Here is a 25,780-nt window from a genome sequence, read left to right as displayed (position 1 = left end):
CACCCCACCACCCTGATCCCCCACCCCCCGTTGACTTCCAGAACCCCAGCTTATCACCCCCCCCCCCAATACCCCCCCCCCCCCCCGGCCAAACAAGGAGACTGACCACTGTCTGGTTTTGACCATATCAGCTTCCCAAACTGGTTCAGGGCAGTGGACAGGCCCCACAACCCCCGCCAGGCCCTGGCCCACACCATGGTGGTGCAGTGGCAATGCCATGACAGTGCCGGCCAGTTCTGTGATGCCAGAGTGTGCCTGTCCCGGCGGCTGGCAGTGAGCACCGCATCCCTCCCTCGGCACTGGCCAGCAGGGACATGCAGCGGCCCCTGTGCGCTCTGGGGGATGCAGCCTACACCCCTCGTCCCATGGCTAATGAGGCCATATACAGCGCACCTGCCCCCCCCCCCCCCCCCCCCCCGAATGCTTCAGTGCCGGGCTGCCACAAGCACAGCACCCCCGTTGGGCTCACCTTTGTTACCTGCTGGGGAGGGCCTGGGCTACTATCACTGCCTACTGCAGGGCCTGTAGGAGCACCTGGGGCATGGGCTCAGGGAGTGGCAGAGGGACATTGGCGACAGGGCCCTGGGATACCAGACCCCAGGCCTCAGCCAGGTCCGGGGCACAGTCCACTCAGGCCAGCCACAGTTCTGAGGCCTGTAGCCAAGCCTGCAGCTGCCCCAGGCAATGGTGTTCTGCCCCCAGACGGTGGCTGCCAACACCTGGTAGCCAAAACCTGCCAGGTGGCAATGGCCCCTTGGGCCGCAGTAGCACATGGGGGGAGCGGGGAGTTGTGCCCTCCCCGGGCAATGTGCATCCTGGTCCCTCTGGCTCGGGCTCCTGACTGGGGCTGCCTGGTCCCACCGGATGGGGGCTATAAGGTGGGAGGAGGGGACACTGGGGTCATGCCGCTGCACAGTCCCTGCACCCCCACCCCCAGCACACCCATGACCCCTGGGTGGTGGGCCATGTTGGACAGGACCATTGCGGGACTGTCTCATCGGGCCAGCCCCAGGGGCTGGTGCCTGGGTGGGGCGGGATGCAGCAGTCCCCACCTCTGGATGGTAGGCCTGCTGGGAGCTGCCCCGCATGCATGTAGCCTGTAGCGCTGCCCACAGGGGTGGGTGCTGGCCATTGCCTGTGGCCGTGCCCGCTAGCAGGGAGCCACGCCCACAGGTGGGGTGTGCAGGGTGGACCCATCACCCGGGTGGCTGTCATGTACCCTGGCATGGCAGGGGTGCGCATCTGCATCGCCCAGGTCCTGCGGGGGTCAGGCTGCTTCTCTTGGGGCTGCGGGCAGCCCAGGCGCCATGTCTGGGGGGGCCACTCATGGGGTCTGGCTGGCACACCCCATTCGGTGCATGGGGCAGATGTCAGGGTCGGGCTGTGGGGCCATCCTATTGGGGACCGTAGCGCACCTTGCCCCCCCACCCTCCTCCGCAATGGATGTATTCTCCCCAGGGGGCATGTGCCCCAGGGTGCTGGGAACAGCTCCTGGGACGCCTGTGCTGATGCTGCAGTGCTGGAGGCCAGTGCAATGGTCAATGTACCCTGGCTGGAATCGGGGTCAGAGGATGGGATGTCCTGGGGCTCTGGGGATGAGCTCAGGTCTGAGGTGATGGCCTCACTGCTGGACTCCTCCTTGCCAGTGTCCGCCGTCTCCCGGCCTGGTGCTCTGCCATCACCACCCCACACGTGCTGCAGGACAGCCCAGTAGGGGCAGGTACCTGTTGGAGGGGTGCTGCCAGGGGCCTGCACTGTGACAGGGCTCCAGCTCTGCAGCCGTAGCCAGGGGCATTCCCGCACTTGGCGCTGGGGTCCAGGCCGAGTGGCTCATCCACCCTGGGGGCCAGCAGGTCCCAGACTTTGGCACTGGACCAGGCGCTTTCCTGGGCAGTGTGCCATGTTTCTAATGGCTGCTGAGGGGCAGGACAGAGCACATGCTGCCAGCATGTAGCCACACCCCCAGCTTCCATGATGGGGCTTCTTGGAGCCCTGTTTTTTAAGGGCAGGTAGCTGCAGTAACCATGGAGCCCTGCTGGCTCTGGAGAGGGCATCTCCCAGCCCCAGCTCCCAGCCACCATGTTGACAGAACTGTCTACAGCAGTGTTATACCTGAATGGGAAGAGGTATAACGCTGCCGCCAGAACAGCTAAGTGATGCTGACAACTGTCAACCGAGGACTTTAGCCATGCGGACGCTCAGGGTGTCCTATCGACACAGGGGCTCTTCTGTCAACAGAAGCGCTCTTGTAGACACAGCCCTTATGTAAAAATTTATGGCTAATGTTATGGGAGTTTAACGGTGGAAAGAATGCACATCATAGGAAAATGCACAATGCACATTATAGAAGCAGCTTAAAAAATGCAAGCAAAACATGCTGCTTAATTACTACGTATTGTGGAAGAACTGCCCATAAGCAGCATAACAAAGGATTGCAAATAAGGAATATCCCTGGTCAGCAAACGCACCAAAGCTGAGAATAGAAGGGGAAAGGTTAATCCTAAGTAGAAAAAAAACCTGTGTATGCATAGTGCTAAAATCTAAAAACAGATACAAAAAGGAGTCAGGTTATGTGCACAGCACCACACTTTTATTTAATTCACCCCCAAAGTTGCAAGGACCTGATTAAATTTAAATGTACACACAGATGTCAAGCTACATGAAAGTCATGGTTGATTAAGCAAAATATTTATAACCACTCACTTGTAAAAAAAAAACAAACTAATGTTAATGTTCCTATTTAACCCTGTAACCAAGTGCAGTGTATATGATTTTCTTGTGGTAAAAGACAAGCCTGTAAGAATGTTAAAATGGTAACTGGAAACACCCCCATGATAAAAGGGGAGGGAGGGCTAACTGTAGTAATAATGCTTCTCAGTTATCTATAAATAATGTCAAAGATTAGCACAACAGAGAAACTATTACCAACTTAATCTGCTGTATAAAAAGGGAACTGAGGCACGCCATATCACAAATTCTGAATGCTTGATCAGTGGAGTAATTCACCTCGAACCAACTTAAAGAGTAGAAGACATTAAAAGCTTGCCTGCTAACAGAACAAGAACAAGTAAGTCCCATTTTGCCCCAAATAGGCAAACACATTTGTACTGCAAAGGGGCTATTTTAAAATATAATCTCCTGCCCCCAAAGGGGTAGAAAACTGCTCTTTTTAATCTTTCAGAAAATCAAAAGAAGCTTGTACAAGCTGAAGAGCAACCCAAAATACCACGGATCTACTGTTGCCACAAACATTGTGTTTTCTACGTTTAATGTTTTGTCTATCTGGTGGTGTTTGTCTTACTGCTAGCATTGTTGTGTATTGTGTCTAATATATATGTTCTCTGCTAATTATTTAGCAAAACTGAGGCATACTATAATAAAAGGAGTTGTTTGTATTGTCAAATTATCCATTGTATGGCAAAATATGTTAATACTGGGAAAAATATTGATTTTGGTTTACCTCTAGAAGTTAATGTAACAAAGGTATATAATTGGATTTATAAAATAAATTAGCTTACTACCATCACTGTACAAACTCAAACACACAGTTTCGTAATTTTATGTCAAATGTGATCACTCTCCCAGCTCTAAAGGCATATTGCCTATTGTATTTCACCCACATTGCATTGATGTTATCCTGTATTTGCCTTGTGGGATTGTGCTGTACGTGCTGTTGGATGAAAAGAATATACCTCGAATTAAAACTGGAAAGAGAAATCATGAATCAATACATAGCCCTGAAGCAAATACATGCAATTTAAATGTGACCCACTCAAGAACTGAAATGACAACTGAAGCAGATGGCAGTCAAAGATGAGAACGAAGAAGTGCTCATGAACAGGGAGAAGATTGTGCAGCGATGGACAAGATACTGCACCGACCTATACAAAGCACAGCTGGACCCGAGTGTCTCAGACAGACTGACTGAAGAACTGAAAGAGAAATCTCCACCGAGCATTGAGAGCACGACCGATATTTCGAAGGAGGAAGTAGAAAAAGCAGTGAAACGACTAAGGAACAAGAGCCCTGGAAACGATATGATCACAGGAGAGATGATCAAATATGGTGGAGAAAGCATGATTCAGGAAATACACCAACTATGTCATATAACATGGAAAGAAGGGAAGACACCTAAGGAATGGACAAGAGCTGTACTAGTGACAACACCCACGAAAGGAAGTACATTGGAGTGCAAGAACCACAGAACGATTGCCCTAACGAGTCATCTCGCTAAGGTGCTGATGATGATACTGACTGAGAGACTAAGATGGCAGATAGAAGAACATACAGCAGACGAGCAAGAGGCGTTTAGAAAAGATAGAAGTAACATACAGCAGATACTGGCACTAAGACTGATAGTGGAGAAAGCTTGATGAAAGAACAAACCGTATACACTTGCTTCATCGATTTTCAAAAGGCATTTGACAGTATAGATCAGTAAGCGACTTGGGCGGTCTTGGAGTCATATGGAATGGATAGCAGACTGATACGGTTGTTGAAGAATATCAGTGACAATGCGGAGGCAGTGGTGAGAACATGCAGGGAGTTGGGAAGTTGGTTTAAAACAAGTAGAGGTAGGAGAGAAGGAGATCCAATATCACCAAGTATCTTCATTGTATATCTGGAGAGAGCGATGGACAAGATCAAGGAAGAGGTAGAAGGGATATCTGTGCATGAGAAAAGAATTAACAACTTAAGGTTCGCGGATGATATAGTTATCACTGAGGAAGATGAGGAGAAGCCAGCAAAAACAGTGTGGGTGTTAAACGAAGAAGGGAAGCGGTACGGACTGATTATGAACATTGATAAAAAAACAATGGCATTTGGAGATAAGGAAATAGGAAGGAAGATCAGTGTGGATGGTATTGAACTAGAAAATGTAGAGTAGTTCACATATCTGGGGAGCAACATACGATCTAGACTGTAAAAAGGAAATAGCGACTAGAATAGTGAAAGCAAGAGTGAGTTTGAAGGCGATGGATAAGATCTGGGAAAGCAAAGCAATTGGCTTAAGAACAAAGCTGGGTGTCTTGAAAACGTATGTATTCAGCAGCATGTTGTACGGATGTGAGACATGGGTGATAACGAAAGATTCAAAAAGAAGAATATTGGTGTTCAAAAGGAGTTGTTATAGAAAGATTCGGAGAACAGGACGGATGCAAAAGGTCGCCAATGAGGAATTATATCGAAAGATACAGCCGAAAGAGAACCTGCGGCAGGAGGTTATAAAACGGAAGCTGCAACTATTTGGACATATCTGCAGAATGAACGACGAATGAAAAATCAAGACCCTGGTATTCGGCATAATGGATGGTTTGAACAGGAGAGGCAGACCCCACAGAGAATGGATAGATGATGTAGCAGATTGGTGCGGAGCTAGTCTACAGAACCTAAGCTACTTTGCACTGGATAGGGAAAGATAGTGAGAGAGAGGCATCAGATACCAACGGGCACTGAGCCCACGGTTATTGATGATGATGGTCAAGCAGGGGACATAGCAATTCTGGATAGTAATGTACATTTTAATGGAAACTTTGTATGACTATGTATCTTTGTATCACCCTGTACCTTTTTAACAGGCCACATACTCGTTAGACATGTTATTTTATACTACTTTGTACCTTTATATTTGATATTTTGTATTCATAAGACACTTAGTATCTAACTCCACACGGTGTCTAAACTCCATTTTGTTGTTGTATTAGCCTGTAAACCTTGTGCTGTCTGTGTGAGAATGGGTGTGTGTGGGATCTACCTGGAAGTGTGAATGTGGGTGCTTAGAGAATTACCTTCTGGAGCCAGCTTGTCTGGACAACAAAGATTCGGTGGCTGAAGACCAATGAGAACTGGGCTTTACAGCAGTGACCCACCCAGAGAGGAAGATTAAGTCCCATCTATAGGTGATGAGTCACACAGAAACCTTGGGCATTGGGAAAGGATCAAACCCCTTTGCCACTGACAGGTGACTCTCCGTGCCTGTGGCAGTAGCACAGAACCAGGTCTATGGACTCAAAGACATGTGCACCACTACAGGGTTAGGTGCTTCTCATCTTGTCAGCGTCAGAGCACTGATCCAGACCAACAGAACCTGGCTCCACACTCCCCTCTAACCCATTTGGCCAGTGGATTACAGTGAGCACCTCTGGGTAACCATAAGCAACCGCAAAAGGGTGTGCGTGGGTGGGTGGGTGTGTACCTGTGAGTAAACTAAATATATTTTATGCACGTAATATCATGATGCTGTATTCTCCATAAAGGTGGCGCTCTTGCCTTATCCCTCTGAAAAAATCCCATTTGCTTCTTATAAGCATAACAGCTCCAGCCCCCTAATAATTTTTGTTGACCTTTGCAGGACCTGCTCCAATGCATCCACATCCTTTCCATACTGGGGGGCCCAAGACTGGATTCAATACTCCAGATGTGGCCTCACCAGTGCTGAATGGAGGGGAATAGTAACTGATCTAGCTCTGGTGGAAATGTTTCTCCTAATGCATCCCAATATCCTAGGAGCCTTCTGGGCTACAGGGGCACAGTGTTGACTCATATCCAGCCTCTCATCCACCACAATCCCCAGGTCCTTTTCTGCTGCACTGCTACTTAGCCAGTCGTTCCCCAGCCTGTAACAGCGCTTGGGATTCTTCTGTTCCAAGTGCAGGATTCTGCACTTCACCTTGTTGAATCTCATCAGATTTCTTTTGGCCCAATTCCTCTGTCCAACACCACCTGTGCAATTACACATATACCTCCATGATTTGACCCTTCAGCATATGATTTGGCAAGTAATCTCCCAAGCTGGTTGCTGTGTTGTATGTTACTAGGAAAAAGAAGTTTAGCTTAGCTAATCCTTATGGCTTGCATAACTGGTTAGCTAGTTTTAGACTCTCTCACTCAAGTATACAGTGCAGATTGCTGCAGTACGAGAAATCTGGAGTTGCCAGTTGCCACTGTTATTTTTTTTATTCTATAAACATAACATATGCCCGTTACTTTGGAACCTCGTGGCCACAGACCACAACGGGTAGGCCATAAGACTATTCCCTTTTTACTGCAGCACAACCCTGCTTTTGCAAGGGAATCCCATTCTGCACTTGTTTTCTCAAAAACAGAACTGCCAGTGAGCTCAATGGAGCTTACTCCAAAAGTAAGGGCACTCTAAGCACAGTCCGTCTTAGCTCTTCAGTAACCTGATTTAAATCAATGGATTTTTTTAAATTTAAGTTGTGATTTAAATGGCTTTGCTTTAATTCAATCTACCCTGAGATAAAGGCCCTCCTCTGGTCATGTACATCCAGATCCCCAAAGGCACTGAGGTGCCCGACTCTCAGTATCAGGACTGGGAGCTGAGGTACATTTAGGAACCCTACACGCCTTGCGGACCTGGGCCACACGCCAAACAAAACCACAAGGGCTGGATGAGGAAATGGTGCAGTACAGCAGGCTTGTCTGCAGCAGGAAAATTAGGTCCCATAACTCTCCACATGTGCAGCTCCATCCAGGGCAGCCCTGGTGGAAGCTGCATGTGGTCAGACTGCAACAGGATTACTGCCATGAACCTGGTCAGAGCAGCAGCTTCAATTCTGTTTAATGTTTGCAGGACTTTTAACGCTAACATGTCTGACAGACAGTATGTCCTCAAGCCAGCGCAGTGTCCCTGCAGCCCTGTTTTGGTCTGTCATGCGTACGTACAGGGTCCCATACAGCCTTCTCCACCTGACACTCCAGTGAGGCAGGGCAGGGCTACTTCCACACTGCACAGATGGAAGCTGAGGTAGGCAGACCAGTGGTGAAGCAGGCACTTGAAACCATGTCCCAAGTCCCAGGCAAGTGCCCTTTGCACTTCACCTTAACCAAGTTTTGTACCTGAAATATACACAAAGGATGGCGGAGAGCCTCCCCCGCCCCCGCACCGACCATAACCCCTGAGCCAAGCCTCCCTGACATTCGTAGCTCAAACCTAGACGTGTGTGTTGAGCAGACTGTTCTCTCGACAATCGGCCGAACTGAAAATGGTGACTGTCTCTGGGCCTGAGAGCCCAAGACGGAGGCTCAGCCTCACCCCTGCAGTGTCACAGACAGCCATTTGTCCAAGCTGTAGATGCGCTTCAGCAATCTGTCTCGCTCTTTATTGCTCTCGGCATTTCTCTTGCTATTGCTGCTGCTGCTACTGCTACTGCTACTGCTGCCACCTGGTGCTCTGCTGATGGCTGTGGCTGTTGGAAATGGGCTTTGATCTTACTCAGCTTCCGGATTTTCTTCTCACAGCTCTGCAGCTGAGAATTGAAGAACCGGCAGAACTTTTGCAGCCCTTTCTCTGGGTCACTCTGGTACAAGGCGTGGAGCTGGGAAAGGCTCACGTTGTGCATGGACAGTGTCTGCACGGCGGGCTTAGTGAGAAGCTTCTCATTCAGCAAGGGCTGAAGGGAAATGTAACATTCCAGATTAGAGCAGGTGAGCACGGGCCCTGGCTCCTCCACTGGGTCAACTTCCAGAACTATACATAGATCCCGCAGGGCCTTCGCGTTCTCCAGCGGGCTATTATCTTCAAGCTGCCGCCAAATGTAAGTGCTGGCCAGGTTCTTCAGTTTGTAGCTCCCAGCCTTGGGGATCTTCTCCTTAATCAGAGGCAAGACGTCTAGGAAACCAAAGACCACAGCAGAAAACTCCTCTTTCTTGCTAATGAGTGCTAAGGACTGAAACAGGACTGGCAGGGCGAGCGCCCAGAGCTCGTACCCGGCTAAGACAGGGTTGTGGACAGACCAGAGGTACTGGAATAAGGACTTCATACCGGTCTCACAGACATCACCTTTGGTGACCAAGCTCGGCAAAGCTTTCAGCGGCGGAATCAAGATGGTAAAGCTCTTTTCTCCGTCCACTACGGCCAGCTGAAGGGTCTGATCCACTGTTGGGCATGAAAGACACAATTGGTTGGGGGAAATTTGCATCCTGAGCGTGCCCCTCACCCAGTGTAATAAACTTCGATGGAGCTACACAGCCTAATGGTGGCTACGTATCTGCCCACTCCAATTCTCCTGTCGCTTTCCCCAGGCAGCATCTGACATCTGAGCAGAGCTTGCCTTCTGGAGGGCGCTTCAGCTAACTCCTCCCTTTGACTGCATCTGCTGCTCTTCTGTAGCCTTGTGTTCCTGGAAGAGGGGAAATGGGGCTCCCTTCCCTGAGGCTGCTGAGATGGGGCATCTAAGGTGCTTCCTCATTTGACTGTCACTTCTAAAAGGGAAGGGCTGCTCCAGAGGCCATTAACCTAGAGCTCTGCATGCCGATGGGGAAGATGCCCTGGCCACTTGCAGCATGAAAATCTTTAACTCTTCCTGGACGCAGTGCTCCTCCCAGTGGCAGAGCAGCCTCACCTCACTGTGGGGACCATCCTGCCCCCATTGGTGTCATGGCAGGCAGTACGTCCCCAAGTAGAACGAGGGAGCCCCACAGCATCTGGCCTCTCCCCTCCCCTCGGGCTATTGATCCGCGCAGTAGCCTCGCCCCCAGTGATTTGCCTTTGGACCAGCGATTCTCAGCGTCTTACTCAAGGGCTTGAGGTCAAAGAAGATCAGTGAGGCATGTCTTGTGCCGAGCTTCCTTGGGCTGCTGGCAGAAAAGATGAGGAGGTCTCCCTCGTTGCTCTGATCTGGCAGACTAGACTCCTGGGGAGGGAAACAGTGACTTGTTATCAAAAGCTCCTAAAGACGCCAGTGCTTGGGTCCTGAACACACATGACCGCTCATTCTCCGAGAGGCGCTGAGGTCCTGCAAACTCCCTACGGTGCCGCCCTGGCTCAGGAGAGCAGGCAGGCGATTGGCTCCCAGCTCTGAGCTCCCAGGATAGCCTCGCCCTGGTGTGAACATCAAAGCACTGCCCAGCTGAATGTGTCCTCCTGGGCGATGTGCTCCCGTGTCTGGGGTCAGCCCACGGTTCTTAGCACAGCAGTGAGCAAAGCTGCCATGTGATTCTCCCAGAGACTTCAGGGAGACCGTCTCTCTCCTGCTGGGCTAAGGGGGATTGTGGGAAGGCACTGAAGGACCATCAGCACCCAAGTGGGTTTGCATTCTTGCTGCAAAGCAGATACGTTACCAGCCAGCCCTGCTGAAAGCTGCCCTAGGTGCTAAGCCCCTGCCCCAACTGAGCAAGCTTGTCTGGGTGTAAAGCACCACCAAGTTCAGGGCTTCTAATGGCACAGCACTGAACACCCTGGCCCTGCCCATGCTCTGCCCCTCTCCTGAGACTCTGCCTGTACTCACTCCATCCCCCGCTGTTCACCCTCCCCCAGCCCCAAGCACCTGCTTGTTTTCACTGCACTGGGGCAGGAGGTTGAGGTGCAGGTGGGGTCTTGGGGTGCAAGCTCATCTTAGGCAGCACCTTGGAAGCAGCAACATGTACTGCAGCTCTTAGGCAGCTCTGCACATTGCCTCCACCCACAGGTGCTGCTCCTGCAGCTCTCTTTGGCTGAGAGGCCATCCCCCACCTATGGGGCAAGGGACATCCCCACTTCCAGAGACCCACGTGGAGCCAGGCAGGGAGCCTGTCAGCCCTGCACCTGCTGGGTTTTAACAACCCTGTCAGCAGCGCTGACTGGAGCTACCAGGTCCCTTTTCAACCAGGTGTGTTGGTAAATCCTGTCAGGTGCCTCTCTGCAATGCAGGTGCTGAAATTCCTCTGCCAATCTGGCCAGGGGCATTGGCTCTCCTGCACGCCCTACACCATATCTCCAGACAGTGCCTGGTGCCTCCAGCTGAGACACCTCACCCTGGAGGCTGCTCTCAATCGCCCAGCACCTGCCCCAGGTGCGCTGGGTGTTCTTGGACAGTACGCCACACTCACCGTTGACGCTTCATCGCTGTCCTCCCCTTCAGAGCTGTCCAAAGAGCCTGCAGGATTATCTGCCGGAGACAAAAGGCATGTTAGCCCCCGATGGTGTCTGAGTGTGCCAGGGCCACAGGACTGTGTGTGAGGCAAGGGACTGGAGAGCACGAGAGGTGATCTTACTTTTTCGTGCGGTGCACTGTTAACCTATGGAACTCGCTGCCACAGGAGAGCATTGAGACCAAGAGCATAGCAAAATTCAGATGAAAGACTGAACATTTCCTTGGATTTCAATTGTGCAGCTTCTAGCTCCTGTGACCGTCCCCTTGCCCTCGTACTCCGAGAAGAGGCAAATAGCAGCCCGACCTATTTTCTCCATCCCCTCCGTGATGACAAATGTCTATGTCACATCTCCTTTCCTTCATCTCCTCCCTAAGGTGCAGAGTTCCTAGCTTTGTGATCGCTCTTTATGCGGAAGATTTTTTCTACTCACAGCAAGGGAAGGGATGCCCTAGGTGTGATGGGGTTCAGGGGTTCCCAATCTCCGCACCCCATCCACAGGCAGGAATGACTCTCACTCAGCAGGTAGAACAGGAAGTTTATGAGGTGACAGAGGCCCAGCTCAGCACAGAGGTGTCAGTACAGCAGGCAGAGGCAGTCATTCCAACCCATCCTGGGGAGAGGAGCCCGAGGGGTGCCCCTCTGGGGTGTAACTTCCCCCCTAGCCCAGCTGGCTGCCTTCCAACTCTCTCTCCCCCCACCTTCCAACTGCCGCCTCTGATTCCAACCCAGCTCAGCTCCTCCCTGCTCTTTGTTCAGGACAGAGATGTTACCTGCCATCTTAGGTTACAGCCCCAGGGGATCATCCTTAGCCGCTGGGAGCTGCTCCGCCTGTCTCACACACAATTAAACAGAGACTGGGAGTGGCTTGCAGCTTACAACGGCAGCTTCTCTGCCCTGGGTGTTAAGATCTCCCCAGTAGACTCTGACAAAGGCTCACATCCCCATGTCTGATCTGACTTGTTTTTTTCCTCTTCTGATAAGTACTATTGATACTGGGCCATTTCCACCTTGCTCAATAGACCTTGTCAGCTCTGGTCCTCCCACTTACTGGGACCCAACTCTTTAAATATCCCTCTGAAACCACCCCCCCACCACTCATGCATCTGATGAAGTGGGTCTTTGCCCATGAAAGCTTATGCTCCAAAATATCTGTTAGTCTATAAGGTGCCACAAGACTTCTTGTTGTTCTCAAAGCTACAGACTAACATGGCTACCTCTCTGATACATCCAGCCTGACTCTCTCACACGCACCCTCCCCACTCCATCACACTAGATCAGGCTGCCAGAGTCAGAACAAACCCTCCAGTTGGGGGCTGATTCTGCTCTGACTTACACTGGGTTTTCTGACAGTTCCCCAGGGCACCTGAGAAAGGAAGTGGGCACTGAGAAGGACATGTTGACTCATCAGGAAAGAGAAGAAAGGGAGCCTTTCTCCACCATGCAGCAGCCCGTCAAGAGTCACACCTGGGAGGTGTCACAATTCCCTGCTGGACAGAGTGGAAAAAACACAGAGCTAATAGTACTAACAAAAACAAAAAATGGGCCGAGCTGTTCAAAGGCTCCTTATGGAAATTGGACATTGAGGAGTTGTGCACCTAGCTTCTTTAGGCACCCGGGAAGTTTCTACTCCTTGCTAGCAACTTGACTTCATAGGGTAAGATTAGAAGGGACCATTAGATTAACTATTCCAACCTTCTGTACAACACAGGCCACAGGGTTTCTCCCACCGTCTTCCAGCCTAGGATCCAGCTCAGCCTAGGTGCAGAATCCCCCTGGCTAATGGAGGCACGTTTGCCTTTTCACTTGTTTGTTTTAGGTCCCCATGGCCTGCAACTGCAATCTGACCTCAAAGCCTAGTGCATGCTGGAACTTCAAAGACGATCCAATCAGCTGTGACGCTGAGGAAACACTAGAATAAAAAGACAATCTGTGTGGAGTCAGCTGTCTGGTAGTGGCCTATGCCACTGTGCCATGCGGGGCGCTCACATGTACCCCTAGGCTGGCGTCTGCCTGGGACTCATGTGTGTGGGAGTAGGATGAGCGAATATATACAACAACATTCGGTTCTCTGAAAAAGATCCTGAACAAGAAGATAACGTGCCCACCCCTTCAGGGAATCAGAGGTGGTGCTTTTGTAACTGTCCACCAGAGGCACCTCGCACAGACTCAGACTTTAAGGGCGGAAGGGACCGTCATGATCATCTAGTCTGATCTCCTCATTTTGCAGGCCACAGAACCTCTCCACCCTCCCCTCTAACAGACACCTGACTGCTGGCAGAGTTAGCCAGTTGTCAAATCATGATACAATGACTTCAGATTCCAGAGAATCCACCATTTACACAAGTTCAAACCTGCAGCTGATCCGTGACCATGCTGCAGGGGGAGGTGAAAAACCCACAGGAGTCTCTGCCCACCTGACCCAGGAGAAATCCTTTCCCACCCCAAATGTTAGACCCATAGCACGTGGGCAAGTCACCCACTTGGGAAAGAATTCTTTGTAGTAACTCAGAGCCCGCCCCATCACCAGCCGCTGGAGATACTGGCTACAGAGACTGGCCTATCAGCTATGTGCCACGATAGGTGGTCCCATCTTAGCATCCTGTTTCATAAACTTAACAAGCTCAGTCCTGAAGCCAGTTAGGTTTTTGCCCACACTGCTCTGGTTGGGAGGCTGTTCCAGAACTCCACACCTTCATCTAATATCAAGCCTAAACCTGTCACTGGCCAGTTTCTATCCATCTGGCCATCTATCCACATTGATCCTTAACTTAAATAACTCCTCTCCCTCCCTAACGTGTGTCGCTGCTGATATATTAATCAAGAGCCTTTTTTTAGCTAAGCTAAACAAGCCAAGCTCTTTGAGTCTCCTCTCAACAGGGAGGTTTTCCATTCCCCAGATACTTCTCTGCACCCTCCGAATTCCACTTTCTGAAACTGGAGAGGCCAGGCTTACACCGTTTTCCAGCTCAGGGCTCACAGACCACTTTTGTGTGGGAAATCTCCACAGATGGTCAAGTAAGACTCTAATCACTTCTGCCTACCTGGTTCACACAGCTCGTAGGTGTTATTTTCCAGCAGGTCAGCTACCTTAGCTGTACTGAAGCTGTCAGTTGTACAGAACGAGCTGCTTGCTGCTGAGAAGCTGGTCCCAGGCCGTTCCAGCAAAGTTTGCTGGTGCTTTCTTGCTGATTCCATCCACTCAGACATATCAGCTTCAGTCTTGATCACCTTGGCAGGGCTTTCGGTTTGGACTACTTTCCTCTTCACAGCTGGTGACATCCTGGGGGCCTAAAGAATGAAGACAGACCCTTCATAGGTGATCATTTTCTGCTTGGGACTATGTCTGAAAGAGGTTTTTGGAGACGGTGTGACTTTAGGGTCTGTAACTTGGAGGCTAGAAAAAGGCACTGATACAATCTGGGACACATAAGAGGAAACATACCATAACAATGTGGGGGTGTGGACAGGCCCATGGACAGCAATGAGAAATGTTCTCAGGTCTTGGACAGAGAGGCTGGGGCAGCGCACAAGTCACAAGCAGTGACAGTGTCATTATTTTTTTCTCTTTAGGTAATTCAGTGCAAATACCTTTGTGACTTTAAACTGAAGTTTGCAATTTCAGTCCCTCCTTTGTAAAGTGCTCTGAGATCTACTGACGAAAGATGCTAGATAGCATGAGAGGGTGCGCTAACCCCGCACTGGCAAGGTGAGGGTTAACAATCTTCTTGAGACCCAAGAGGCCAAATCCCCTTGCTGAACATGCACCCAGAGGCAGGAGGGCTCAAAGGGAGCTGCACTGGGCAGCCTGGGCTGCAGGAGGAGAAGAGCAATTGTGCGCTGCAGCCTCCTGCCAGGAAACTACCAGGGCTCCCAGCCAACCAGGGCTGAGCTGCCTCGCTGTGCTGTGGGAAGTCAGCTGGCCCTGGGGACCAAAGAGGACAACTTGCTGTTACCTGAACAGTCGTGAAAGGCACCAGATGTCCCAGCCCAGAGCTGGTGCTGGAAGAACTGAGACAAAGGCAGGCAGCGACCCATGGTATGTGCCTGAGATCGGGCCTGAGCCCAGTACCTGGTTTTGAAGGGCCCGGGTCAGAGCCTGGTGAGGTAGGGGTGGCGGTGTGCACCTACCCCCCTGACTCTCATCACAGAGAGATCACATGAGAGAAGGGTCCCCAGGACTCTCACTGTGGGGCAATAACGCCAATGGTGATACACAAGGGGAAGGGCCCCCAGACGATAGTGACATGAGGCAGAGCACCCTGCAGTGCTGGCTGTTGGGTCTTCGATCGTCGGGTGTCGCTGCTGGATGCCCTGTCATCACCTGTTCACCCAACCAGCCCCCTGACAACAAGAGCTGGGGATTACTACTTTCCTGGGCTCGCGTGGCCCCTGGGAGAGGTGCATGAGTGACCCTAGGGGCAGGAAAAGGGCTGGAATTGAAGGAGTGTTAGGGCCTTAAATGAAAACTCCCGTATTAAAACAAGACGGGGCAAGAGGGTTGTGTACATCACCCTGCTCTGCGTTCCCGCCAATGCCCCAGGCAGCTGAACTTGGATTCCTGCCACAGCGGCACAAAATGCTGCCCGTGCCAATCCCCATCTCTGTCCAAACAGGCACAAAGCTGTCCTACCTTGCTGGAATTATCTGTGGCTCTCACTGGAGCAGCTCCTAGGTAAAACAAAAACAAGTGAATTAAGCCAAAGGCCAAGCCACCATTGCCGTGCGTGGGAACAGCAGTTCCGGCTAACAACACAACCTAGCTCTAAGCCAGCATTTTGCATCAGTAAATCTCAAAGAGATTTGGAAAAGTGTCATTGTTGCAGTTTATATGTGGGTAAATCGAGGCACGGAGCAGCAACATGATTAGGTCAAGCTCAACCAGCCGGTCAGGGTACAGCCAGCAACGGAGCCCAGCTCTCTCGACTCCTAGTCCAGCACTCTTCCCACTGGGCTCACAACATTTGTAACAGGAGCCCCTTCAGAACGAAGGCAGAGCGCGTTTCACATGCGCAGACCTGTCTCAGAAAGCCGCCCAGGGCAGGGCTCGAATTCGCCGCACACAGGAGCTGCACGGGGTGACTGGCCATCGCGCATCAGCTGGCATCATGCACAAGCCCAAGCAACTCTCCTGCAGGGCTGAGTACTGTACATGCCGCTGCTCGTCAGTCTTCTCGCCACACACAGCCATGCCCTGGAGCCAGCAGCCAGTGCATGCCACTAAATCAGCTTGCTCCTCACTTACCCGCTGCAGGACTGTGGCTGCCCACGGACACCAGGAGAGGCAGGAAGAGAGAACACACCCTCAGGCACAGAGGGTGACTGCAGGTGAGCATGCACTAGGGAACGCCCAAGAGAGGGATGGCTGGAATAGGTGTAAGGGATGGGGCAGGGGGGCATTGCTCCATCAGACAGCAAAGGCCTGGAGGGGAAGGAGCCACTTGGCCCCTCTCTCAAGACCACAAGAGGCTGCTGTGAACACCGGGAGAGAGGGAGAGAAGCAGAGCATGAAGGGGAACCCAACAGGTCCAGTGGCCAGAAGCTGATGCTGCACAAACCCAGCCCAGAGGCAAGGGGCAGCTTTTAACAGCGAGAGTAAGCGAGCATTGGAAGAACTTACAAAGGGAGACGGTGGAGTCTCACCAGGTGAAACCTTTACACGGAGACTGGGTAGGTCGGTCTAAACCACATGCTCCAGTTCAGCCACAAGCTCTGGGCTGGCTGCCAGACCCCCGCTGGGTTAGCTGACCTATTTTGTAGAGGCAGCTTGGACTAGCTGATGATAACAGCCCCCCCGGCTTTAAAACCTATTGATGGATGCCGAACACCACCTACAATTCAATCCACAAGACTCTGCAGGCCAGCCGAGGGCAAGAGACAGTCTGAGCCTCTGGACCCTGACAGAGGTAGCTGCTGAACGCTGCGCAGACACTCCATGGGACAGACCTAGCCAGAGGGACAGACACAAAACTCCCTCTCTCAGCAGCTCCCAGGCTGATGAGATGATCCACCAGGGTGAGGCAGCCCACAGGGTTTGGGGGTTGACCAGCTGTGCCCGTCTGTCTCTCAGGTGCAGGCGTGTGCTAGACCAGGGGTGAGGAACCTCCAGTCCACGAGCTGCACACAGCCCCTGGCCGGCCACCTCGGCGTCTGTGGGCACGGTCTGCAGGACGTGGTACCCAGGCCACACCACTTCCAGCAGCTCCCACTGACCAGGACTAGCAAACCGCAGGCACTGGGAGCTGTGAGAGGCCTTGCCAGTGGATGCTCAGGTAAACAAATTGCCTGGCAGCAGCTAGCCCTGAGGACCCATGTGCAGCTGGCGTGCTAGAGGCTCCCTCCCCTGTGCCACTTCCCCGCGAGGGCCAGGACCAGTTATTTCCCTCCTGGTTTTTGGACGAGAGGACAATTCTGATTCCTGCAGTCATCGAAGAAGAGGCCTTGCTCGTGCCATGTCCTAACGCAGACGGTGATGAGACGCTGATTAGCGATTAACAGGGTAGGAGGGATAGCTCAGTGGTTTGAGCACTGCCCTGCTAAACCAGGGCTGTCCGTTCAACCCTCACAGGGGCTACTTAGGGGATGCGGGGGGGAGGGATGGCGCTTGGCCCAGCTAAGAGGGCGGGGGACTGGACTCCATGACAGCCCAAGGTCTCTGACAGCTGTGTATCTCCATATGTCTACTTTGTTAGTACTAGCATTATGCACAGGCGCTGTGGTCTCTGCCCCAAGAGACTGACAAAGGCTGTACTGTTATCCCCATTCTGAGGGGAAACTGAGGCACAGCACGATTGGTTGACTCACCCAAAAAGAACCGAACCCCAACCACCTTAATCCTCCTTATCCACAAAGCCACCTTTTCTTCTCAGTGGCACGCACTTTCGGGGACATAAGGGCCAAAGAACCATGCAGCAGCCAACTCCGGCAATTACCAAAACACCAAGGAACCAAGAGGAACAGCAAGGAAAACTTTAATGTGGCTTCTTTTTGGAAGCAGCTGCCATCAGGGTCTGGTGTCTGTGCTTGCGTCTGCCACAAGCCTTTGATGTGCTAGGCCCTGGCCTGAGCCCCTCCTCCCCAGCTGCAGGAGCAAACCAGCTGGGGCTGGACAGGTGGTTTGACGGAGGAGGAGGATGCCTGGGGAGGAAGGGGGGTTGCAGGAGCAACGGGCGCTGCTGGGAGCAGGGAAATGCTGCCTTCCGGGCTGTCAGAGAACAGGTCCAGCAGGTCGAAGGGCAGCGAGGGCACTGACAAGCCTGTGGCCAAAGGGACAGGTGGGCTCCCAGGGCAGGGAGGGGCCAGGGGAGGCTGCTGCACAGCTTGCCACCAGCTTTTAGCCTCCTGCAGAAAGGGGATGAAGGCCCAAGTGAGGGTCTGGAGGGACCTGGCGATGGATGTGACCCTCCACGACATGGACAGCAGGTGCTGGCTCATGCCGTGCTGTCCCTTCAGGAGACTGTTGCCTAACACGAGAAGGCTGTCTGCCTGGCTGTCTCTTGCCCTGGGCTGGGCTGCTACGTCCCCCTGCCCTGTACACCCCCATGGACACTCGGGCTTTCCATCCCAGGGCTTGCGAGCAGCCTACAGGCAGCGTCCTCCTCCCCATCCCCTTGCGCCTGGGCTGGCACAGTGCTCCGCAGCATTGCAGAGCCATCATCCCAGTTAGCTGGACAGCCACCTCCTCCTCCATCCAGGGTGGGCAGGGCTCAGCCTGGGAGCTGCGGGGGGACCACGGGGTCCTCGCAGGAGAACCACCTTTCACTGCCACTGGCAGAGAGGTGACTCTGCTGGTGTGAAGCCTCTAGAGGATGCAGAGGCTCAAGGCTGAGCATCTCCATGCTCCCCTCCTCTGACGGGGGCGCGGTGGGGAGCAGAGGCACCTGCAGGAGGGGACAGATGGGGAGAATCAGGAGCTGAAGGGCCAGCGGCTCCCTGGGGCCAGTGACGAGTCTGACAGAGTGGAGCGTGAGGGGCATGCAGGTGATGACGCTGTGGATGCGGGAGCAGAGGAGACGGGTGGAGATTCTGACCTGGAAAGCCCTGTCTTCTGGAGCCGTCCCCTCCAGATGGCTACAGCAGGGGTCCCTCCCCAAAATGCCCACCCCCAGCTGTGTGCCACGGGCCCAAGAGGAAGGATGACCAGAGCTGCAGGCTATGCCAGCGGTGCCCTATCCTAGTGCCTGCCAGCAAAGCTGTGCCCTGGGCGAGGACCCCTAGTCCCCCTGCCCCCGCGCAGCTGGCCCCAATGGGCCACAGTGCAGGAATGCAGCATGGCTGCCTCAGAGCTAGTGCCAGCAGCTGCACAGCTACTGCTGCCACTGGGGTGCTGCTCGCAGAAGCTGAGGCAGCAGCACCCGGCGCCCATGCAGAGTACAGGTAACCAAGGTTGGCTCTTCCTTGGCAGCCGGATGCCCGCTACGCCATCTGCCTGCGTTTGCTTCATGCCGACGTGCCTCCCTTCCTGCCCAGCAGAGTGGGAAGGCCTCTCCCCAGGCACTGCCAGCACAGGGCAAGGCAGCTGTGTCCAGCAGCATCCCTGCAGCTGCCCATCCCCCGGTGGTACGGCTTCCCGGCCAGCCTGCACCCTGGCTGAGCGCGTGCCACAGCTGGGAGCTTGACCAACGCACTGGGACTGAGCTAGCGCCAGGAGCTCATAGCATCTGTGTGTTGGGAACAGAGGAGCCCCCCCACCACTCCCAGGGTGACACGGGCTCCCCCAGGGAGGAGCCAAGACCGATCCCCAAAGAAGGTGCTCTGTGCATAGTGCCAGAAGCCCCTTTACAGGAGGCTTTACTGCCCTTTTGTAAGCGGGCATCCCATTCAGTGCAGCCAAAGGAGAACACCCTGGCCTGGGGGTGCCGGCCTTAGCCCTTCTTCTTGCTTAGCAAGTCACTCCAGACCCAGCAGGGGCTTTGCTACTCGCCTGCACTCACAGAAGCTTCTGGACAAGCACGTTTCAGATGACGGGGAGTTAACCAGTTTCACTGTGTCTAGTCACCGTACACTAACCCTGCTGGATGATGCATAACTTAAGTCATGTGCTCTCCTTTGCGCTCCCTGGTTGGGTCACTGAGTCTATCAAGAAAAGACCTGCCCTCTTTCCAGCCCGGTTTCTCAGACAACAAATCACTAGCACACAAGTGCAGGGCATCAGGACTCATGCAGTTTTGCAGACACTCACCACTCTGTGGATGCTCACAGGTAACACGCCCCAACCAGGCAGTGAACCCGGCCTGGCACATGGCTCAGAGGACATGTCAGCAAATCCTTTCTCTTACCATTCAGCCCACCTGTGTGACTGGCCACAGCAACGGTGGGGCCGACCTGCAGGTCAACACAAATTCACAAGCCAGGAGCCCAGGAGCTCATCTCGGTCCCCTGCATAGCCCAGGCCAGGTCCTTTCTCAGACAGGCTCTAGGACGGGGGCTCGTCTTCTGCTTTTTGGAGCTGCCCAGTTGCCATCTGCAGGCCAAGCAGGCCTTGAACTGTCTCATCATCTAACAGGCTTTCCCCACCACAACCCTGCTTCCAACCACACCTACATGGCATGCACATCCCCCTCCTCACCCTTCACACTGACCCTATATGAACACTAAAAGAGCCTCCCAGTGCACCCTCCGGAAGTCCCGTGCCACATGGCCCCCAGCCCCATCCCAGCCCACCACCGCAGAGGGATGCGTCAACTGTGGGAACGCGCCTTACTTCTCTCCGCAGTCACTCGTTCAAACAGCGCCTGGAGTCTGGCCTTACACTGGTCGAAGCCTCCAGCCTGGACACTGGCTTCCACCACCAGGGGCTGCAGCGTTCTGAGTTCCTCCAATGACCCCTTGATGAAGGGATGCAGGCCCATCACCTCCTGGTCTGAAGCATAGAGATGCATCTTCTCCACTAACTGTTTGCTGGCCCCCATCCTTTTGAGCACGGCTTCGGTCTGCTTCAACTTCCCCTCCAGCTCCTGGCTCCCCAGATGGTGCTGCTTCTCCACCATCTCCCGCAGCTCCTGCCCCTTCTCTCGAATCAGCTGCACCATCTGCTCGACTCTCTTTTGGATCAGCTCCTGGGTTTCGTTCCTCACCTGGTGCAGGTGCTCAGCTTTGCTCTTCAGGTTATTATAAGCCTCTTTGAAGAGTTCCTCTCTCTCGTTCAGTTGCTCATTCATGTTCCCCAGGTCCTGCTGTCGCTTGTGGATTTCCACCCGGATGTCACAGTGCTTGCCTGTGTGCTGGCTGTCCAGCAGAGCACAGATGCAGCAGATGGGCTTCTGGCACTCTCTGCAGTAGATGCTGTTGGGGAAAGAACAATTTAGAACAATGAGCCAACGCTTAGCCCATTGCGCTGGAAGCCGTCACACCCTTCCCACGGCCACTCCTCCTTTGTCTATGGCACTGTTGGAAGGTGGCCGGGGCATTGAAGGACAGAACCAACACACGCAGCAGCGAGTGATCTGGAATGTCTGTCCACGTTGGCTTTCTAGTGACTGTTCAGTGAAAGGCCTCCACGTCTTCCCTCCCCATACCCTGCTGGGGCGTCCAGAGCATCCGCCAGGCAGCGCACCCATTTCCTTCCCACAACTTGCTCCCCCTCCTTGTACTCGCCTAGGACCAAGCCTGGCAGATTCCCAGCCACCCTCCCTCTTACAGCTGACACAAACAGCTCTGCACCGACACCCCATTCCTCCCGACAGCGGCCTCTCTGCAAAGCTGCAGGTTCGCTGAAGGGAATCAGGCAGATTCCAGCAGTTCACGTACTGCAATTAACCACACCATTGATACCAGCTGGCCCAACAGGGTTTGTTACCCAGCGGTGCCTACTGCAGTGTGATGGGTTCCTTTACACGAGGCAGGTCTAAGTCCCCTGTGCTAGGGCAGCTGCTCCCAGTTGGGCCGGGTCAGAGGGCAAGGCAGCAGCTGGGGCTGCGAAGAGCCAGACAGTCAGGATGAAACAGGGAGGAAGAATTCCCTGGAGGGGAAGCAATGGGGACCTGCAGGGAACAGGGCCTCTGGGACGAGAGCTCTGGGAGGTGGTGCTCAGCAAGGCATGGACGGAAGAATCCTGCAGCAGGCCCTGAGGCAGGAGGGACTGAACGAGGCATGGGGCTGGGAGATGGAGCCCAGGAGGGGCTGAGGAGCTGGTTGGTGTTTGCCTACATTGAAAGAGAAAGCTGGGCCAGGAAGGCGCCTCTGGGTGGAGCTGCACAGAAAATGGAGCAGGTTGGGAACATTACCTCAGCGTCTGGCTGGCGTGCGTTGGATTGGGACAGGACAAGTTCCTGGACTTCTGGGAGCCACCAAGAAACTCCCGGACAGATGCCACTCTGAGATCCCGCACTGCCTTGGCGTCGTGGCTCTCACGCTTTAGATACCGCTGGTGGGTCTCAAAGCACCTGATACAAAGGAACTCCTCGCAGTCAGAGCACCAGAACTCTGCCTCTTGCCCACAGTTGTCACAGACCAGGTTGTTCCCATTGACGATCTTCTGGTAGATGCTCAGCTTGGCCTGCAGCTTGGCAAAGAGCAGGTTGTCCTGGTCTGGGATCCCGCTGGCTTGTGGGATGGGAGTCTGGCAGATGGGGCATTGGCCAATGGGCTTGTTCTCTTCCAAGCACTCGGTGCACAAGGTGTGAAGGCAGGAGAGGAGCTTGGGATTCCTGGGTTCTTTCTGGCACCCCTGGCAGAGCAGGAACTGGAATTCTTCCTCCATGGCCTTTGGGAAGCAGAGAGCGAGACCCGGGGTTACCAGTGCTCGATGGCAATGTTCCGCAGCCCAGCGAGTGAGGCAGAGGACAGAGGTGACACCTGCTGTATGCAGGCACGGTGATGGGCCAGACTCTGGACCCCATTAAGGGGGCTTTTCTGCCTCTGCTTTGGTATAGTCCTGGAGCTGTGACCCCCTGCCACCCCCTGTCCGTGTCCCAGCCCCAGCCGAGTGGGCGTGGGGTGGAGTAGGCAGATAGGAAAAGCACTTTTCCCATTCTCAGAAACCCCACCCTAGAGGTGTCTTCCCCTCCCTCTTCCTCCTCTGAACTCTCTGACTGTTAGCACTGCCACCCCCCGTCAGTGTACAGCCCCCACCCCGCTTCTCCGCCATCTCTCCTCTCTCAGGGACTCTGGGCCAAAGCTCTTCCCTGCTCTAGCTTTACCTGCCGAGTCTTGTTCTGTCCCTCTCATCGCAGTTACCCCAGCTGCTCACAACGGCACCACAGGGCTCTGCCCATTCTACAGATGGGGAACCGCGGCACAGATTCTCAAACAGCCTCTGAACTCCCCTGGAATCAATGGGAGTTTGCCACCATCCCTTTGAGCCACTAGGCCTGAGTGACTTGGGAGCCTGGGGGGGCGGAGGGGAGGCGCAGAGTCTGGGTTCCTGACGCTCAAGCTAGCACAGGGCCATGCATGGGCTTGCTGAAGAAGGACTCCCCGACAGCCCTGGGTCGGGCTGGGTAACACAGGCACCCCCAGCAGCAAGCAGGAGACGCCACAGAGCTGGGAGGCTCTCCCCTCTGCCAGGGTGTCCCTAACTGACTCAGCCCCCGTGGGCTCACTTTTCTCCCTTTGCCCAGCTGTCTCCCGGGCTGGAAGGTCAGTGCTGTCATGCTAGGCTCCCACGTGCCCTGGGCCAGCACCCCCTACAGAAGGGAGGCAGAGTCCCCCAGCACCTACACCCCTTTCCGCACCTTATTTACTTTTTGCATGTAATGGACCGTTTCAGTCCCTGAACATGCCAGCCCACCCCCCAGGGAGAAGGTCTGCCCATCGCAACAAGCTCACCTCTTTCTGCACGCTGCCTGGGTTCCCCTGGAACGAGAGCGTCACGGCCCACAAGGCCCTGCCTTGGTCGGAACTTTACCTGGGGCGTCTGGGCGCTCCTCTGCAGAGTAACACCTCGGCAAGGCCTGCTGGTAAGTTTCGATTTCTGTGAAGTCAAAAACAATCCTCTTCCTGTTGCTGGCCCTGTCCCTGTGCAGCTGCAGCCTGCCCTGCCCTCTGGTGATCATTCACTGCTTTGGCACGACTTCTCTTGCCAGGGCAGGACAGGCGTTCTTGGGCGGCTCAGCAGAGAATGGGCTGGAAGCCATGCAGTTTGGGCTTGGGATCCAGGCCTGAGCTTCCCAAAGCTCCAGAGCGCAGAGAGCAGCACTATCAATAGACACCAAATTGCTCCAAATTCCACAGCGCCCTGGGCGCTGTGTATGGGGCGCTGCTAGCTCCAGCGGCCAGCCGCACTCCTGGACGTGTGCCCCCACCCCGGGCTGTGCCCTGCCAGGCTGTCTTGGGGGGCGGGGGCCAGGACACTCCCTTACACCAACTTTGGTGCACAGGGCACCAACATTTCTGGGGACAGCCCTGTTTGGGGTCGAGCCTCTTCATATGGACTTTTACTGCTAAGAGACCGGATTCTCTGCCCCACTGCTGCTCCAGGCACCGCTGGCGTACAGGGTAGGGGTGGGGGCAAGCTTCCTGCAGCTCTGCTCCATGCAGGGCTGCGAGTGGGTGGGGACGGCTGCTAACGTGGCCGGATTCCGCTACCCCTGACTGCAGCTGCCCCCCGGGCGCCACTGTACCAGAGGGCAGCAGTGTGTCAGTCACCCGCTCCCGCACGTGACTTCTCTGGGCCTGCAGCGGGGTGCAGCTGGAACGACACAAAGGGGCTGCCCTGAGCACTGACCTCTGTCTCGTCTCTCCTCCAAGGGACATGAGTTCCATGGGGCTGTTAATTTCTGGGGTGTCTTCGGGTCCCTTCTGTTTCTGCTCCATCTCCGGTGACTCACATGTGCCACAGAAGAGCTGACCTAAGGCGCAAACGCAGGCCGGCATTTCAGGCTGCCCGCTGGGAGGCTGGTGACAAGGGGCAGGCAGCGTTCCCTGGACGCTGGGCACTCGGGTGGCCGCTCAGGAGGGAGACTGGCAGGTGGTTTGGTTCCGTGGGTTCCACGGGGCTCAGGAGCGGCGGGGGCCACACGCCTGCTCGGTCACTCCGGGGGCCCAGAGCGCTCGGCCTCCCCTGGGCCGCGCAGCTTCTGGGTGGCCATGCAAGGCCCGCTCCTCTGGCCTGACGACAGGTGCCCGCCTCCTCCCGGCGCCCTGGGGAGAGGAGGAGGCGCTGCCACGCGAGGAGCGTGGGGCGCGCAGGGGACGAGCCGCTGCGCCTGGCGGGGAGGAGCCCAAGCCGGACGGCCTCGGCTCAGCGGCTGGAGGAGGAGTGCGCCGCGCCGCGCCGCCTGTGCAGAGCCGGGGGTGTCTCCCTCCACCTCGTCTCCCTCCCTGGCTGCTCCGGGGCCTGTGCCAAGCAGCGCGCGGCTCCTCCCCGGCCAGTGGCGCTGGAGAGGGACGTGGCGGCGGGCGCAGAGGAAGAGCCTCCAGGCGCGGGGCAGCCGAGTCCCGGGCCTCTTAAAGGGGCAGGGGCCAGAGCCGGCACTGCAGCGCAGCCGGTGGCTGGACCCCTTCACCCCCTCCCCGCACAGCCTGGGCCCCTGCCCGCCCCCTGCCCGGCCTTTCGTCCGCGCTGCCAGCGCTCTTCAGAGCCGCCCCAGGAACGCTCAGCACCTGGCCCTCGTCGCTCGTCTCTGACGGGCTGGTTTGTTCTCCTAGAGGACGGGCCGCCGGGGCCAGGTCTCTCTCGCTTTTCTTTCTGCCTCAGGGTGTTTTCCCTCCAGCTCAGCTCGTTTTCGCAGAGCAGGAGCCGACTCCAAGCACTGCGAGCCGCCGGGCCTGTTCCCTGGCGCTTGCTGGCCCGGTCACAGGCCTGAAATGAGACGTTGCAAGGGGTGAATCTGGGACCCAACTCTGCTTACAAGGTCTGGAGGATGGAACCAGCACTTCACCCGGTTCCCAATCCCAGGGGGGCTGGAACAGGTTTTTAGTGGGCAGTCCTGAGAGCTGGTGAATCAAACTGGTAACCCAGGACATA

General features: G+C 54.7%; 1 protein-coding gene across 1 annotated transcript; it reads right to left on the bottom strand.

Annotated features, from left to right (window-relative positions):
• Positions 1-2,569: 2,569 nt before the first annotated feature.
• LOC142019707 (protein PML-like) lies at positions 2,570-24,829 on the bottom strand. The gene is made up of 9 exons (XM_075006898.1): positions 24,539-24,829; positions 23,641-23,785; positions 22,098-22,576; positions 20,576-21,156; positions 15,506-15,543; positions 13,917-14,163; positions 10,831-10,889; positions 9,539-9,656; positions 2,570-8,899 (listed from the first exon to the last, which is right to left on the bottom strand). Exons 3-9 carry the CDS (start codon positions 22,571-22,573, stop codon positions 8,103-8,105), a joined length of 2,316 nt encoding a protein of 771 aa, XP_074862999.1. The 5' UTR covers positions 22,574-22,576; positions 23,641-23,785; positions 24,539-24,829; the 3' UTR covers positions 2,570-8,102.
• Positions 24,830-25,780: the final 951 nt, after the last annotated feature.

The sequence above is a fragment of the Carettochelys insculpta genome, chromosome 12, assembly GCF_033958435.1.
Source record: "Carettochelys insculpta isolate YL-2023 chromosome 12, ASM3395843v1, whole genome shotgun sequence".
NCBI classification, from domain to species: Eukaryota; Metazoa; Chordata; order Testudines; family Carettochelyidae; genus Carettochelys; species Carettochelys insculpta.
Note: the sequence above shows the minus strand (reverse complement) of the source record. Positions and strands in the feature narration are given on the sequence as shown.

What these genes read in the sequence shown, in the direction of transcription:
- LOC142019707 (XM_075006898.1), bottom strand. Translation starts at nt 22,573, where the DNA reads ATGGAGGAAGAATTCCAGTTCCTGCTCTGCCAGGGGTGCCAGAAAGAA. An exon ending in ACGAGTGACTGCGGAGAGAA is followed by an intron (nt 15,544 to 20,575) that starts GTAAGGCGCGTT and finishes TGTTTTACCTAG; the next exon opens with GAGCTGCTCCAGTGAGAGCC. An exon ending in CTTTGACCTCAAGCCCTTGA is followed by an intron (nt 8,900 to 9,538) that starts GTAAGACGCTGA and finishes CATGCCCAACAG; the next exon opens with TGGATCAGACCCTTCAGCTG.